This window comes from Ictalurus furcatus, chromosome 9 (genome assembly GCF_023375685.1).
Source record: "Ictalurus furcatus strain D&B chromosome 9, Billie_1.0, whole genome shotgun sequence".
NCBI classification, from domain to species: domain Eukaryota; kingdom Metazoa; phylum Chordata; class Actinopteri; order Siluriformes; family Ictaluridae; genus Ictalurus; species Ictalurus furcatus.
Window position 1 is genome coordinate 15,500,922 of NC_071263.1, and position 16,250 is coordinate 15,517,171.

The 16,250-nt window shown below is 37.0% G+C and overlaps 2 protein-coding genes across 4 annotated transcripts in view; one reads left to right on the forward strand and one right to left on the reverse strand.

Moving 5' to 3' along the window:
* Positions 1–2,682: 2,682 nt before the first annotated feature.
* Positions 2,683–12,985, forward strand: LOC128612326 (calpain-1 catalytic subunit). Of its 2 annotated transcripts, XM_053632385.1 has the most exons (20): positions 2,683–2,929; positions 4,814–5,067; positions 5,423–5,492; positions 5,727–5,845; positions 5,946–6,103; positions 6,188–6,365; positions 6,552–6,623; positions 7,577–7,662; positions 9,009–9,083; positions 9,187–9,347; positions 10,086–10,255; positions 10,439–10,647; positions 10,795–10,852; positions 11,088–11,145; positions 11,225–11,289; positions 11,486–11,554; positions 11,681–11,759; positions 11,948–12,064; positions 12,281–12,333; positions 12,461–12,985. In XM_053632385.1, exons 2-20 carry the CDS (start codon positions 4,831–4,833, stop codon positions 12,485–12,487), a joined length of 2,061 nt encoding a protein of 686 aa, XP_053488360.1. In that variant the 5' UTR covers positions 2,683–2,929; positions 4,814–4,830; the 3' UTR covers positions 12,488–12,985. The 2 variants fall into 2 exon arrangements, with proteins under 2 accessions (XP_053488360.1, XP_053488361.1); XM_053632386.1 differs by lacking the exons at positions 11,088–11,145; positions 11,225–11,289; positions 11,486–11,554.
* A 347-nt stretch (positions 12,986–13,332) lies between these two features.
* The window catches only part of LOC128612325 (connector enhancer of kinase suppressor of ras 3), a 52,203-nt gene continuing 49,285 nt past the window's right edge, over positions 13,333–16,250 (reverse strand). For both annotated transcript variants that reach the window (XM_053632384.1, XM_053632383.1), the window contains exons 23-25: positions 14,740–15,064; positions 13,924–14,114; positions 13,333–13,829 (exon numbers count right to left, since the gene is read on the reverse strand). In XM_053632384.1, coding sequence (XP_053488359.1) covers positions 13,632–13,829; positions 13,924–14,114; positions 14,740–15,064 — 714 coding nt within the window. In that variant the 3' untranslated portion in view covers positions 13,333–13,631. The remainder of the gene's footprint in view (positions 13,830–13,923; positions 14,115–14,739; positions 15,065–16,250) is intronic.

A 16,250-nucleotide genomic window follows, 5' to 3' on the forward strand; every position in this document is an offset into this window, starting at 1 on the left:
ATGAGCCTATGAGACAACAGTAGAGCTGTTTGGCGACGATCCCACATGTCATAGAAATGATGGAAGCATTGTGTTTGATAAACTCATCAGAAATTCTGTGGGTGAGGATATGCCAGTATATGCAAAAGGGAAAAAAAAGTCATGTTTCACACAGTTGAAAGAGCTATGTAAAGCACAAAAAAATCTATCTTCAGCTCACTGTAGAAGAACAACAGACAGACATCTGCTGACCCTTATAGTCACATAGTGGATAATATACAAAAGCAGTTAAAATATCATTTAGCACAACAAGGAACTTCACCAAGTGTCATCAAACTACAACTGAAACCATGTGTTGTAATCAGATAAGACGATATACAGGTTTTGGCCATACACACCATTAACATGTATTAGAACTCCTGGCACAGCTGCGATTTAGTAGCAGTGGAGTGCTGATGGTGAAATAACAAACGACAGAGCCCAATTTCATTTTTTGAGTACAATTTTGCTGCTGATAAAAGCAAATTCCAAATTAAAACGATATTAAAACTAAATACGAATTAAAAGTAATGATTTTAAAATAATAAATAAAAATGAAATCAAAACTATTTATGCACCATTAAAACTAAGTGAAACGAAAAAAATTGAAAACCAAATTACAAAACGAAATAAAAATAAAAACTAGCAATATATATATGTTTTTAACTAAAATTACCCTGAATAGTACAGTCAAAACGAAGTAACCATCATAGTTGTTACAGATGTAAGTTCTATTTCACAATCACATCATAAGAATAGTAAGGCAAGGTTACTGGACTTTTATTCTAGATATTATGTAAAGTAAATCTTTCATATATAATGCAGTCACTGAACATTCCTCAGCTCCTGTTGGACTCACTCTTGTTCTGGGTCTGCTCTGGTTATGTCCCCCAATCCTCAAGGTGGAGAGAGTAACCAGCTTCATGTTCCTGAGTGTCCACATCTCAGAGGACCTCTCATGGGCTGCCAACACCACCTCACTGGTGAAAGAGCACAGCAATGGCTATACTTTCTGACAAGTCTCAAGAAGCTGCCCAAGCAGCTGCTGGTGACCTCCTGCTGCTGCACCACAGAAAGCATATGTATATACTGCATTCTAGTTTAGTACACCAGCTGTGTATCTCCAGACAAAATGGCTCTGCAGCAAGTTATCAGCAGTGCTCAGAAAGGTCATTGGCATTCAGCTTTCAAACTTGGAGGACATATACAGATCACATTGCCTACACAAAGCAACAAATATCTGTAGAGATCTCACTCACTCGTGCCACCATTTGTTCACTCTCCTACAATACAGAAGTAGTACTGGACCATCTACTCATGCACCAACAGACTGCGAAACAGCTTCTCCCCAAGGGCTATCACTCAGATGACTCAAACCAACCCACTGGAACAACATTCTCTAAAACTTTCTCCAGACACACAAACCTCTAATCACACCGATCCACTGTACTGATAAACACCAACCACTAGAAACTATTTTTACATTAATTTATGAATATACCATATGATGCTATTCTGTTACCTCAGAGTGCATGCTGTTACTGTCAGTTGAATGCTACTACAGTTTTATTGTACTATATATAGTACTTTGCCTGTAGCTTCACTAAAGAATTATTTGTACTAATTGCCAAAAGTTTGAGGACACCTGACCATAACACTTACATGTGCATTTGGAACATCCCATTCCAGATTTGGACCATCTTTTGCTGTTATAATTAACTCCACTCTTCTTGTAAGGCTTTCCACTATAGATTTTAGGGGATTTGTCTATTCAGTCACAAGAGCATTAGTGAGGTAGGGCACTAAACAAAATGCGCTTTTTCATGAGATGTGGGTCTAGTGAAATTAAAACCAGTTTAGGAAAATATAACCCAGCGAGGACCCAGTGAACAGGTTTCAGGGAAAGACGGCTTGCATGAAAGGGGTATTTATTGCAAATACTATTTTACATTGGTAATCACACATTTACCTAATTCTAAATAAATCCACTTTTTTATGTTTTCTGTATTTTATTATCTAAATACATTTTACTGCAATACATGGCATAGTGATGTAGTGGATAGTGTTGCCACCTCACAACTCCAGAGTCTCTGGTTTGATTCTGAGCTCTATGTGGATTTTCTGTAAATTTTCTCCCAGTATCCATGTGGGTTTCCTCTGGGTTCTCCCACCTCCCAATAACATGCCAGTAGGTATAATGATTATGCTAAATTGCACTCAAGTGTGAATGAATGTGTGCATGATGCCTTCTGCACCCATCCTGGGTGTATTTCCTCCCTGCTCCTAGTATTCCAGGGCCCCTGCGACCCTGACCAGGATTTACTGAATGATGAATAAAAGAATGAATTAAAGCATTGCACTGTTGCTTGTTTGTGTTTAAATGTATTATCATAGCTTAATACTACCACTGCCATTACTACTACTACTACTACTACTACTAATAATAATAATAATAATAATAATAGTTTATTTTTAAATTTACCTTAATAATTGTTTTTATTTTATTTTAATTATTATTTACAGGTTTATTATGTAAACTTATGCTTTTGGCAATACATATTTGAATACAGTTGGATAAAACACTAACTGGATTCATATTTCATGCTGAACAGCAATATAAATAAAATAGAAAGTTCCATTCTTGGAGCCTTAGCATTTGTATGGATAATGCTGTGTAATAGACAGTGGTCTAGCAAAATTAGACTTGTCCAGTCTTGTTGATTCCTTGTTTGTAAAGCTTCCTTAGAATTTTAAAGTGTAGTATGCTCAGGTAAATATGCAGATAGGCGGAGCATTGAACCCAACCCATGAACGCCTGAGGCAAACAAAAAATTATATGAGACACCAACAAGAAGCGCAGCTACCATTTCTCAGTGTGAGATCTCACTATCATCTGTCACCTCACATTAAGGTAAAATAAAATGTTTTAAAAGTATTTTTCAAACTGCATGAAGTAATACCACATTAGAAACTCTTGTTATAGTGAGCTGCAGTCGGAAGAAGGCTTAGAGCACAAGGTTATTGCTACAGGTTAGCCTTTATCATATAAATATATGCATGCACAGGCTGTCTCTTTTACTTGTGATTGATAGATTGTGATGTTTGTTGTTATGCCTACTGGCACTCTATTGCAAGTCCCATTAAGCTTTTATCATGGTTTAACTGACAGCTTTATGACTAGTGTGTATAGAACTTCTCAATGCTTCTCTTTTCTTGAACCATTGTAAGTTTTAGATATTGCCCTTTAGGTCAGCTCAAAGAAAATCTAATATAACTTACAGTATCTCACAAAAGTGAGTACACCCCTCACATTTTTCTAAATATTTGATTATATCTTTTCATGTGACAACAGTGAAGAAATGACACTTTGCTACAATGTAAAGTGGTGAGTGTACAGCTTGTGTAAAAGTGTAAATTTGCAATCCCCTCAAAATAACTCAACACTCAGCCATTAATGTCTAAACCGCTTTCAACAATTTTTACAAAAATGTGAGGGGTGTACTCACTTTTGTGAGATACTGTATATCACCCAACTATTTAAAGTGCTCTATGTTTGGATTTCTTGAATGGTGTTGGATAAAATCTGCATATTTAAGACATGCAAAAGTAAATGTTACTGCAAGGATTCTTGAATAATACAAAGGTTTTTCTACAGTATGTTGCCACTAGTTTAAAGGTCCTAAAACTATAAATATGAAAGATAATAAATTCCTAGCCACTGTTGTCAAGCAATTCCTTATTAAACCTCCTTGAATACTTTGCCTTTACCACTCAGTGGTGGAGGCATTATGCTTTTGGGTTTTATGCTCATCCATCTGTCTGTCCAAGATTCTGATTATTATCTGAACACAATATCTCAAGAAACAGTTGAATGTTTTTAGGATGTATATGGAATTATCACTGTAACCAGCAGATGAACTGATTAGATTTTGAAATTGATCCAAACGGACAGGGTAGCAAGGTCAAATGTTTGAAATACATGGTGTCCCAAAAGTCTCCATACATAGGGGAAATTAACACTTATTAGAAAAATGTTTTCCAAACTGTTTTATACTTAGTTTACATTATATATATTTTTTTTCAGATAGTCTTTAAGAATGCCTTTGACAAAAGAAGAACGTATTGAAATCATTCTCATGGCTGGATCGGGAAACTGTCACAAGGTTGCAATTGCATGCATAACACCAGATGTGTGATGAACACGAGTTCATCATGAGTGGAGAGATGACTCCCTGTGTGTTTACAAAGAAATGGCAATCATGTAGATGATGTTTTGTAAATAAAGTGACATTTTGCTAAAAAGTGTTCGTTTGCCCTATGTATAGGACACCTGTAGTTCAGTAGCTTCCTTTTTGTCAGAAAGATACTGTATATCAGGCATACAAATTGGTAACAAGGACTAGATGTGTGGTGGAGGCATCCCTGTTCATACCTTTGGCATTGAGTTCTATTTGTTTTCATTCTGTTTCATCTCCTGCTTTCCTCAGTCATGTGTTCTGCAAAACTTCATGTGTTGAATGAAATTCAACATCAGTTACATGGCTGTTACCTTCAAAGAAAACATTGCATGCTCACAGCTATCCTTTTTGCATAGCTACCAGTATCTGCATTATTGTAATATAACATGTTTCAATACTTAGCATTTAGACTGTATTGTTGATGAAAAAATACTTTGAAAATAGTCATTTGTTTACCTGATCTTCATGCCTCTACAGCCTTTCATTTGTGATTCATTTGAAAATGTTCAAAAATATTGTGTATGTAATAACCACGAATGCCATATATTTTTAAACAGAATTAATATATTCTAAGATGTCTGCTCCTGGTGTGTGCCTGAATATCATGAAGGAGCGTCAGGAAAGCAATGGCGTGGGCACGCTTAATAACCCACTGAAGTTCCTGAAGCAGGACTATGAGTTGCTACGCCAGTATTTTCTTATCAGAAAGAGGACATATATTGACGACATGTTCCCCCCTGACAACAGTTCCATTGGAGAAAATTTGCTAAAGCCTGAGGACTTGGCTAAAGTGGAATGGATAAGGCCAACGGTATTTAAGCAAAAACATTTTTCGCTGGAATGATTCTGAAATTTGCACAAATGTGCTGAAACCTGTTCTCCAAGTTAAAACAAAAACAAACAAGCCACAGTGAAAATACAAACATTCATACTCAATTAAAAGAGTGCACCCATAGAAAATTCTTTAGAATGATTGATTGATGACTATAAGAGTATGCTTTTACTGCAGATTCTTGTATTGAGATTATATGTTAGACTACATGGAATTTGGCAAATTTATATTAAAAGATTTGACATCGCAAATCTGACAGCTCTACAATGATTTCATCAGAAACCGTGATATTATAAGTTTACCTAATTATTAATAGCTTTTGAATTTATTTCAGAAAATGGTGTCAAATCCATGTCTGATTGTTGATGGTGTGTCCAGGTTTGACTTTGCCCAGGGAGAAGTGGGTAAGATTACAATAATGTACTAACTGTATGCATGCAATTTGTAGCCTTGTTTCCACTGTAGTGTAGGCATTTTATATTTTAAACTGACTCATCATCTTTCTTTTTTGCTAAAATAGATTCTTTACAAAAAAACACATTTTACAGTTAAAGACATAAACAACCCTATCAAATAAAATATCATGCAATGACACTTCAAATCTCATTGGCTCAGTAAGTGTGTTTTTGCTCTTTAAGGAAACTGCTGGTTTCTTGCTGCAGTTGGTGCTCTGACATTTCAAAGGCACATCATGGAGAAGATCTTTCCAGCTGGACAGTCATTCCAGATGAATTATGCAGGAATATTTCACTTTAGGGCAAGTATTCCACTCAAACGTGTTTCATTTGACTTTTGCACTTTAGTTTATATCTGTTTTGTTATGCTTTATGGTTTGGTGATTGCATTCTTTTTCACAGTTCTGGAGGTTTGGGAAATGGGTTGATGTTGTAATCGATGACAAACTACCAACCATTAATGGACAACTCATTTTTGTACATCCACAAAGTCCTAGAACTCCCCAAAGTCCCAGAATTCCTGAGTTTTGGCCTGCTCTGTTAGAAAAGGCATATGCCAAGTAAGCCCAAATCTAATAAAACCATAACAAAATTTAACTTGCTATGAATTTTGCAGGGAACTGTGTCATCTACATTTGTTTCAGAGTGTGTGGGTCTTATGAAGACATGAAGAATGGTTGGGTATCTGAAGCCCTAAAGGACTTTACTGGTGGGGTGCACATGACATTAACCCCCCAAAATGAGAACCCTGAAATTTTGTGGGACCTGATTTATCGAGCAGCCAGAGCCAACTCTCTGATGGGTTGTGGTACACCTGGAAATGTAAATACACTATTCACTACTGTTCCATGAACATTTGAGCATGTTAGCATTAGGGAGATATTATTAGGCTGTAAGGTGATGGTTCCATTAAAATGAACACTGTATCATTGTCTTAATAACATAAGATCTGTATCCCATATGTTTTCATATATACCAAGCATAATTACAAGCCTCTTTTTTCTTTAGGCAGAAGTTAATGCAAAGCAGAACGATGGTCTAGTGGAGGGTCATGCCTACACTGTGACAGGGGTCACCAAGGTATGTCTTATTCTTATGAATCCAATTTAAAGAAGCAGCTTGTATTTTTTTTAGAGCCTTTGCTGTCTTTTAAAGTCATTTGTAAAAGATAATAAAAATGCACTCCCAAAGTATCTGAACACAAGTTGAAAGTTCTGTTTTGAATGCTATAGGTAAGGCAGGAAGGGAATGAATCAAAAGCTCTATGAAAAGCAATCTATCACCAATAAAATGATAATTTAGAATGACATAACTGAGCTTTGTATGTCTTATAGCATGGCTTCCTTCCAATATTTTGTTGCAAGGAGTTGATGGATCTCTGTAAACCCTGAGTAGCCAGTTGCAGTGGAGGTATGAGCCCAGGTTATCAGAGGATCGCAAAGATTGGAAGGGGAATATACTATATGGGCAAGTTTGTGGACATCTGACCATTCATACCCATATGTGCATGTTGGACATCCCATTCAAGATTCAGTTCTCCCTTTGCTTTTATAATAACGTCCACTCTTTTGGAAAGACCTTCCACTAGATTTTGGAGTGTGGCTGTGGGAATTTTCCCATTCAGTCACAAGAGCATTAGTGAGGTCAGTCATTGATGTCAAGCGAGGAGGCCTGGGATGCAGTCAGTGTTCCAGTTCATCCCAAAGGTGTTCAATGGGGTTGAGGTCAGGGCTCCATGCAGGCCACTCAGGTTTTTCCACACCAGTCTTGGCACACCATGTCTTTATGGACCTTGCTTTGTGCACAGGGACATTGTCATGCTGGAACATGTTTGGGCCCCAACATTGTTATAAGGCATGATTACAAAATACATCAATAAGATACATTGTCCTCTGTTTCATTTGTCAATTTCAAAACGTTCTATTTAAGATTAGTGTTTGTTTGTTGTTCTGTGACTAGTTGCCTTTTGAATTAATTGAAATGCTTTAAAGCTTTGAAGTTTTGAAAGATAATTCCCTGGGTTTGTTATATAGGTCACAAGCAATGGCAAACAGGTCCAGCTGGTAAGGCTCTTAAACCCCTGGGGACACACAGAATGGAAGGGAAACTGGAGTGATGGGTAAGAAGTGCTATATTAAACACTGTAAAACCAAGCATTTAAAATGTGCATATAACCAAATTCATATCCTAGGTTTCACATAGATAACAGCACATTCAGACAAGTACAAATGCAAGTGACAGTCTCTAGAACTGTGTCTTGAAAACACTTCATACCTTAAATTGATAAAATGTTGATATTATTTTTGCTATTCTGATTTTAATCTCAACTCTACTTTCTGTAGTGCAGGGTTTACATTAAGAAAACAGTAATACAAACATAACTTTTTGTTTCTCATCACAGTGGCACTATTACCTTGTCTTCAGATCTATTGTGTAACAGAGCAATCAGTGTGGGTTGAAAACGGCAGTGCATTAATAAGAACTTTCACCATAATAAACCATTATTACATGTAGCAGGCATACAGCATTGACTAATGGTGTAGAGAAATAGGAGAAGATCATTTGACTAGGCGTAATTAGGTGCTGCATTGCTTTTTAACAAGGATATTGCTAGTTTTCTATTCATGCACCATTCAGGCCCAAAGAATGGTATAACTGTAATTTAAAATGTCATGCCAAATATTTTCCATGCTGTTACTATGTGTGTCACATGTAGACAAACCTCTGTTTCTGAGGCCCTATTCATTACCTGTACTAAGTGCCCTTTTCAGAATTTTGTACTATGTATTTGAACAAAGCCATGTTCTGTGAGCGTGGGTGATCACCTGAAGCTGAGACTCTTTCTAGATTTACTGCCCCTATGGAGAAAAAGTAATTGCTAATTAACTTTGTAATTTGACAAACTACTGATGTGGTTAGTGGTTAGCACATTTGCCCCGCACCTCCAAGGTTGGGGGTTCGATTCCCGCCTCTGCCCTGTGTGCACGGAGTTTGCATGTTCTCCAACACACTTCAGGGGCTTCCTCAGAGTACTCCGGTTTCCTCCCCCAGTCCAAAGACATGCATTGTAGGCTGACTGGCATCTCTAAAATTGTCCATAGTGTGAGAATATGTGGGTGAGTTTGTGTGTGTGATTGTGCCCTGCGATGGGCTGGCAACCTGTCCAGGGTGTCCCCCACCCTTGTACCCTGAGTCCCTGGGATAGGGTCCAGGCCTCCCGCGACACTGTGTAGGATAAGTGGTACAGAAAATGTATGGATGGATGATTAAACTTTCCAGTAACTTGTGTGTTTTGTAGTGGGTTTGTACTGTTGTTGCATAAACATGTTGCATGTGACTAAACATATTTCATAATATTTTCTTGTATTTTCATATTTAGCATATTCTGATTGCATAACTATAAACACAAGTTAAATCAAATCATTAACTCAAATGTCCTATTTGTTCAATTTGTAACACTTTCAGATCACAAACATGGATGACCGTCAGTGAGCAAGAGCGCAAAGAGTACACAAATTTTGTCGATGATGGAGAGTTCTGGTATGAACCACTAGAAATGGCTTTGAAACTTTTTTTCCACACAAAACAAAATGGCCTTTTAGTGCATGCTGAATTTCAATATGTGCATTTATTTTGCATTGAGGATGTCTATGGAGGATTTCTGCAAACGCTTCTGTCAGCTTGATATCTGCAATTACTCTCCTGCTTTTCTGGATGGCTCACCTGAAAGCCACTGGATTGTATCAATACACGATGGCCGCTGGCTCGCAGGCAGCACAGCTGGTGGCTGCATGAATTTTAAAGGTAACAATTGTATAATGTCTTACTGACTGCTCATTATGTTTAAAACTGTAGTAACTTTTAGTAAGTAAAAACGTCAATATTACGTAAGTGGTAGACTTGTAGAACTTGTTGCAGGCTGTTCTGTTCAATTCCACTAGATGTTTCCACTAGATCGCAGGCTCATGCAAGCTAGCTAGTTGCAGTAATATATACTAATATTGATATACTGATGCTAGATAAAAGGCAAGCTTATGTTTAAAGTGAGAGGATCTTTTCCCAATAATGTCAGAACAATTTAGCCATAGTACTTGGTGTGAAAGTCTATTTATGCAGTTTAGAACACAGTACAATGGAGAATGTCACAGCCAAACCCATGGTAAGAAATGCTTTTCTTGATGTAGCTTGTGGTAGTATTTTTCTGTCAGAGAGGGTGAAATCCAAATCATTCATAGAGCAGTTTTAAGATTTTATGAACAGTTCACTCTGAGTTGATGATCAATTTCATGCTTTCTGGCACAGACCCTGAAACATACTAAAAAGATCTGTTGATTTCAGGTTGAACATTAAAACAGAATAGAAGTGAATAGAGTAGAATAGAACACTGTAAACAAGACCAACATGTAGAAGCTACAGCAGCTTGCTTTTGATACCCAAATACCCATCTTATTATTTAGAAACATTCAAAACATTCATAATGACCATTTACATCTCTTTAGACATAAAATGCAAGTAACAGTTTCATAATGCTAATCTGTTTAGATACTTTCTGGACCAACCCTCAGTTTCCACTCAAGATCACGGAGATAAACAAAGGCTGTGAACCAATACCAAGCCAAGCGCCAAATATACTTGTGTCTCTCATGCAAAAACCTGATAAGAGAAACAGACGTCTCACCAGAAAACTTTACATTGGTTTCAACATTTACAAGGCTAGTAAATTATCCAACATCCCTATTTTTTTTGTAATATGGTTGTCTACTCTGTGTCTTTGTTCTCATAATGCTTGTTTTCCTTATTTTCAGAGAACTCCAAAGGTATGAATGACTAATATTAACAGTGTGTAGGACAAATCTTTTTCTTCAAATTCATATATTTGCTTTTCTTTCCTGTAGATGAAAGATTTTAGAGAGACATCCACTGCTTCCTTCATTACCGACAGTAATCCAGTGTATTACACCAAAGTGATGCGTGATTCACGTGAAGTAACAGAGTTTGTGAGGCTGGAACCAGGAGAGTACATAATCATGCCATATACCTCCAAGCCCAATACAACTGCCTCCTTCATCCTGGGTCTCTGTTCTAAGACAGAAACCCACACAGAGTATGTGCACTACAGTTAACATTTAACAATGTTCAAGTGACAGTGTCCTAAATGTAGGGAGAATTTGTGATGAGAGACTTTTGGACCATGCTGTTGCTTTCATTTTGGATGTATCATATTCCTCAACCAATTTTCTTTTTTTATTAGAGAGCCCTTTATGAGGCTTGGCTCTGATGGGAAAGTGCTGCGTCAAATGTCTGATCATGTAACTATACTCTTTTATTAAAAAAAGTAGTGATTTTTTTTTTTTAATTAATGGAGAATGGAAAAACAAAATATGGACCTGAAACATAACTTTAATGATATACTGCATGTCAGGAAAATGAAAATCTGTGCATTTTCTCCAGTTTTAAGAATAAAATATGTTTTAAATATAATATTAAATATAGGGAATATTTGAAACTAGTCTGATAATCAATTTATTTGCTATATTTCATTAGTATCAGGAAATCAATGCAGAGCAGCTTCAGAGAATTCTAAATGAGAAGTATATTGGAGGTGAGCAACTGGCTTTATACGTGAGGTAGACCTAGTTTACAGACAACTTTTTTTGCTTCATCAATATTTGTAATTCCAGGTGGTGTGCAAAGCACAGGAGGTTTCAGCTTGGATGCTTGCCAGAGTATTGTTGCTATGATGGATGTATCCTATAACTTTTTCAGCCACTGTAACTATCATCCTCCAATCCTGTTTGCTTAGCAAACAGCAAACAGTTGGAAAGATATACGAATGTAATGAACAATGCATTCTTTGGCTAAGGTTGGCTGGAATTCTTTAAAACTGTACATAAGTAGCTAGATGTGGGCTCAAGGTGCTCCTTAACAATCTTCTCTAATAGATCTCAGTTACTGGAACACTCAGTGCATTAGAACTGAGCGAGCTGTTGAACAAAGTTGATTTGTACAAGGTAAACATGCATTTGGGTTTAAAATGTAGACTTTAATTGCCCACTATTTAAAATGTCTTTACTATTTTATGTCTTTACTATTTAAATGGTCTCAGTGATATAATTGCAATCTTTGTGTTTTCACAGGATATCTTCTTCCACATGGACAACAACAGAGATGGCATTCTGTCACTGGTGGAGCTTCGGCAAGCAGTGGATGCCACAGGTTCATTCTAATATTTTTGTCATACAGTTGATTAAAGCAACTAAATTTGCTTTAAAACATGATATTGCATTACTGAATGGGCATTTAGCCGGATATAGTTACTCTTCCATTTTGGCAAATCGCTCACATAGGAGTACTTCCAAACATGAGAATTCTCACACAGTGATTACAGTCTTGTACTCCCTTAGGCATTCGTGTTAGTGATAAGCTGCTGAAACTTACAACTCTACGCTTTGCTGACTCAACTGGGCGAATCACTCTGGAGAGATTCATCTTTTTGGCTCTACGTCTAAGTTGCCTGTCTGGTAAGCCTGGATTAAATTCTTTTATGCTGTAATACAGTACATATTGAGTATATTATTAAAGATTAATTAAGCGTACAACAAAAAGGAAACAAAAATCCATTTAGTATTCTTCCTAATCATACAGGTTCTATTATTTCTTATGCAAACAAACCTAGTGAACACAGTGATTATAAATTCAGTGTCATTAATAAGCATGTTATTTTCTATGTTTTAAAGAAATATTCAGAAAACTTGCTGACAGACATTATATGCACCTCCAAGAGCACGAGGTATGTCTTTTTAAAAGTTCCTTATGTAAATGTTAATATTCATGAATGATTTTGAGGTGAAATTTTCACCTCTGTGATTACTGTTGTCAGTTTAAATCCCTTACCTATTCCTCTAAATATGTTTTAGTGGCTGCACCTTACTATGTACTCCTGAAGAGGTGGTGGGAACCATATAAATGGAGCATATCAATCCTACAACATATACAACAGCACACTTCAAATTATTATAGCGCTTACTTGGCTAGGTTTTGAAAATTCTTGTTAAAGGCTTTTTCTTAGTTGAATAACTTACAAACATGTCTTGGCACATCCCTATGACTACTACTGCTACATGGTGTACTTATGCTTATACATCAAATTATGTTTGTGAACTTTGTCTAGACATCTACCAACACCAACTCGTGTACCAAAGCAAATGTCAAGGTGTTCTTGTTTTCACTGCACATACAAGTTAATGCAATGTTGAAAACATTTGATTACAAAATTTGATTTTAGGTCAGACCACACCTCTAAAACAGTTTGCCAATTTCTCCCTGAATTGATTCATCACGTCAGGAGCCTGCCATCTAGTGGAAACATCATTAGATATGCGAGGGGTTTAAATAAGACAAATAGTCAATTTTCTGTGTCATTTGATAGAGTGTATCCACCCTGTTAATATGGACTGTTTCAAAGAGGATCAAATGTTTGCTTGTCCAAATATGTCAAAAAAACAAAACAACAACAATTAATTTTTTTCACATGACTGTACCTTTGGACATATGTGTTATACTTAATGTTACTTAAAAAAAGAATAACCAGAAGCAACTGGAAGTTAAAAATTTGACTGCTGTAAAGTCTGAATTATGGCTACATCTCTCAAAGATGAAAACAAACAATCAAAAACATAAATAAATAATATTCAATCTCAGTTTAAGCATGAGTGTTTATTCTTATTTCACTAAAATGGAAATACACCATTTGCACTGAGTGAATGTGAGCGAACATCACAAGAAACACATTCTAAAACTGTACAAAGTTAAAAAACAAAAAACAACAACAACAATTCACTAAAAAGATTTTGTCCTATCAGGAGACAGTAAAAACCCTCCTCCAGCATGAGCTAACACAAAAAGAGTATCAGACTCTCCAGCATCGAGGTGAGATACTGATGGTTTTAAAAGCCAGGGAATAAAATAACACAAGATATATACAAATAATGTGTAAAGTCCTTCTATTTTTAAAATATATACACTTTGCATGTGGCAAAATGGGAAATGGGTCTGCATGTCGTTCTGACCTTTATGTCTGATGTCTGTCTATAGACTCGTCTCTGTTAGAGGGGAATCCGCAGCAGGTAATTCAGAGGCCTCACAGGATTCGATCTGAGGAGGATCTCTTGCATGCATCTCCTGTAGCAATACCATGTTTGTCAATTTCCACTGCCGGAATTTCCTGGCTGTGAGTGCAGGGTCAGCTAGCACCTGATCCAGAGTCAGCAAATCTGCCTCTTTAGCCTAGAGCCAAGACAAAGATCACACTTATTATGTGCCTTAGAAATGAAACTGAGATGTTTAAAATCTGTTAAAATAACTGGGATGAAATGCTAACCTTCAGTGTGCTGTTGAGCACTCGAATGAGGTGCAACTTGTCATTGACTCTGTGGTTTTTGCAGCGCTTTATAAAGGAAGCTCTGAATTCCCGTTTTGACGACGGCCTCCGCTCACCAATCGGAGACAGGCTTGCCCTTTTCAGATCTATGTACAATTTCTCCATCTCATCACTAGTGCTTTCCTCGCCTTCTGAAAATTAAATCAACACATTTTTAGTGGTTTCCCAAATTACAATGAAAGAATGAAAGATTTTTTTTGTTTTTTAAATCCATAATTCTAGTGAAGTCTTCTGGTGAACACAAAGTTTCACGTCAGTAAATTTAACACTAATAGTGTTTTTCCACCCAGCAACATGGCACCACACTTAACATCTACACCAAATGCAAGAATGTATCCTGACCATCAGTGTGATCTGTCTCATTTCTACAGTGCATAGGATTTTTGTTGTTGATGAAAGAAAAACACACGATTATTAAATCAGGGAATAAAAAATTATAATAACATGATATACCAGATTTTTACACTATCAGGACAATTCTATAATGATTGTGACAACTTTTGAGTCAATTTGACCTATTTCCGGATCAACCCATATGTTCTAGCTCAGCTCACACAAAAGATTTTTGTGAGAAATTTTGCACAAGTACCTAGGTTTGGTATAGCTGGCTTGAAGGTCAAAATAGTGACAGCACATGGGATCATGGTTAATTTGCCATCCAGTGTCAAATTAATCCAGTGCTATTAGACAATGCTTGATTTGGCTAGTTTTCAAACATGAAGGCATTGGGGACTTATAGGAATTGTGTATGCTTACTGGGGTTATGTGTAATCAGGTTCTCTCCTGAATGAACCAGTGCTCGCTCTGTGGGCTCTGCCCTGGTCTGGAATTCCTGGGCCAAAGCAGCAGCAGTCTCACTGCAGTATGGTGCTTCTTTTACTATGTTTTCTTGAGTGTGAACCTGAGCAAAGGACACCACAGTCTCTGCAACGGTAGGACCAGCCTGGGAGACGAGGTCTAGCCAAGACTGGCGCTGTTTGGCCAGAGAGGACATGGAGCTTTGGGACGTCATAGTGCTCACTGGCGAGGATGGAGAAGCCTCACTGGGCACAGGAGATGAGTATGGAGGAGGAAGACTCCCCTGAAAAATGGGCAAAGAGAAGTGTGTCAGTAACATGCAGGAATACACCATGGACAGGATGCCAGTCCATCACAGGGAACCACACACTAACACGCATTCACACCCAGGGCCAATTTAATGTAGCCAATCTAACTACTGGCATGTTTTTGTGATGTGGAAGGAAAACAGGGATGGGGAAATCAGGCAAAACTCCACAGACAGTGACCTGCGCTCAGGAACAAATCAGAGACCCTGAAGCTGCAAGGTGGCAATGCTACCCACTGTGCCGTGAAAGACATGTTAATGAAAAAAACACATATGAAACCTGGTTCTTGAGTTTTGTAATGCATAAATATGTGTTTTGCTTTTGCAAGTTGAACTCACAACACATCAAAGTCCATCAAATTATTTTTTATGAACTTAAAAAAAAAAAAAAAACAACACCACTTTTTTTAGCATAGCACCATCATGCTGGGGTAAAGGATAGAAGACCTGCATAATATACGACCCATGTAATAATACATGAAGGGAAAATTGTCAGTCATCATTTTATATTTAATGTCTAATAGTATTTGAGGTCTATAGTCAAAGTCAAGGCAACTGGAACCGTGTTATCTTGAAACTGAATGGTTGCATTGTTCCTATTGCAGATTGTTATGATTTCACAAAATTCATTCAATAACACACTATGGGGAGTGCTGTTACAGCAACATAATCCACAAAAAGGAAGGTGTGATGCTGTTACCAGTCCAAAGTGGATTATTTTCCTATAAAAGCATGTCCCAAAATGTTTTATTCCTGGTATACCATGGCTACTTGTCAGTGATTTACATTTTTAACGTAGTAATTGACAACACGTCATTCTTTTCAACCTTTTATAGATACAGTGCATGCCATGGAACATTCACGAAACACGTTAGTTCCTGTGATCACTTACATTATAATAGTTATAAACAGTCATTCTCTCACCAGCCTCTCTTTTTTCTCTCTCTCGAAGTTAATAAGACAAAGAAACACTACATGTCATGTTAGTGAAAAACCAGGAAATCCTCTGTCCTGAAGACAACCTACTGACCGTTACAAAGTGATGACACCCAAGACTCCTTCCTTAAATGTTAAATAAGCATCTCCTTTCAGAAAGCTTCACCATATTAACAATTGTTATTCTTTTATAAATAAAGTTTTTTTCAACCAGATTATTATCAGA

What these genes read in the sequence shown, in the direction of transcription:
- LOC128612326 (XM_053632385.1), top strand. Translation starts at nt 4,831, where the DNA reads ATGTCTGCTCCTGGTGTGTGCCTGAATATCATGAAGGAGCGTCAGGAA. An exon ending in CTTTGCCCAGGGAGAAGTGG is followed by an intron (nt 5,493 to 5,726) that starts GTAAGATTACAA and finishes TTGCTCTTTAAG; the next exon opens with GAAACTGCTGGTTTCTTGCT. An exon ending in ACGTCTAAGTTGCCTGTCTG is followed by an intron (nt 12,065 to 12,280) that starts GTAAGCCTGGAT and finishes TATGTTTTAAAG; the next exon opens with AAATATTCAGAAAACTTGCT.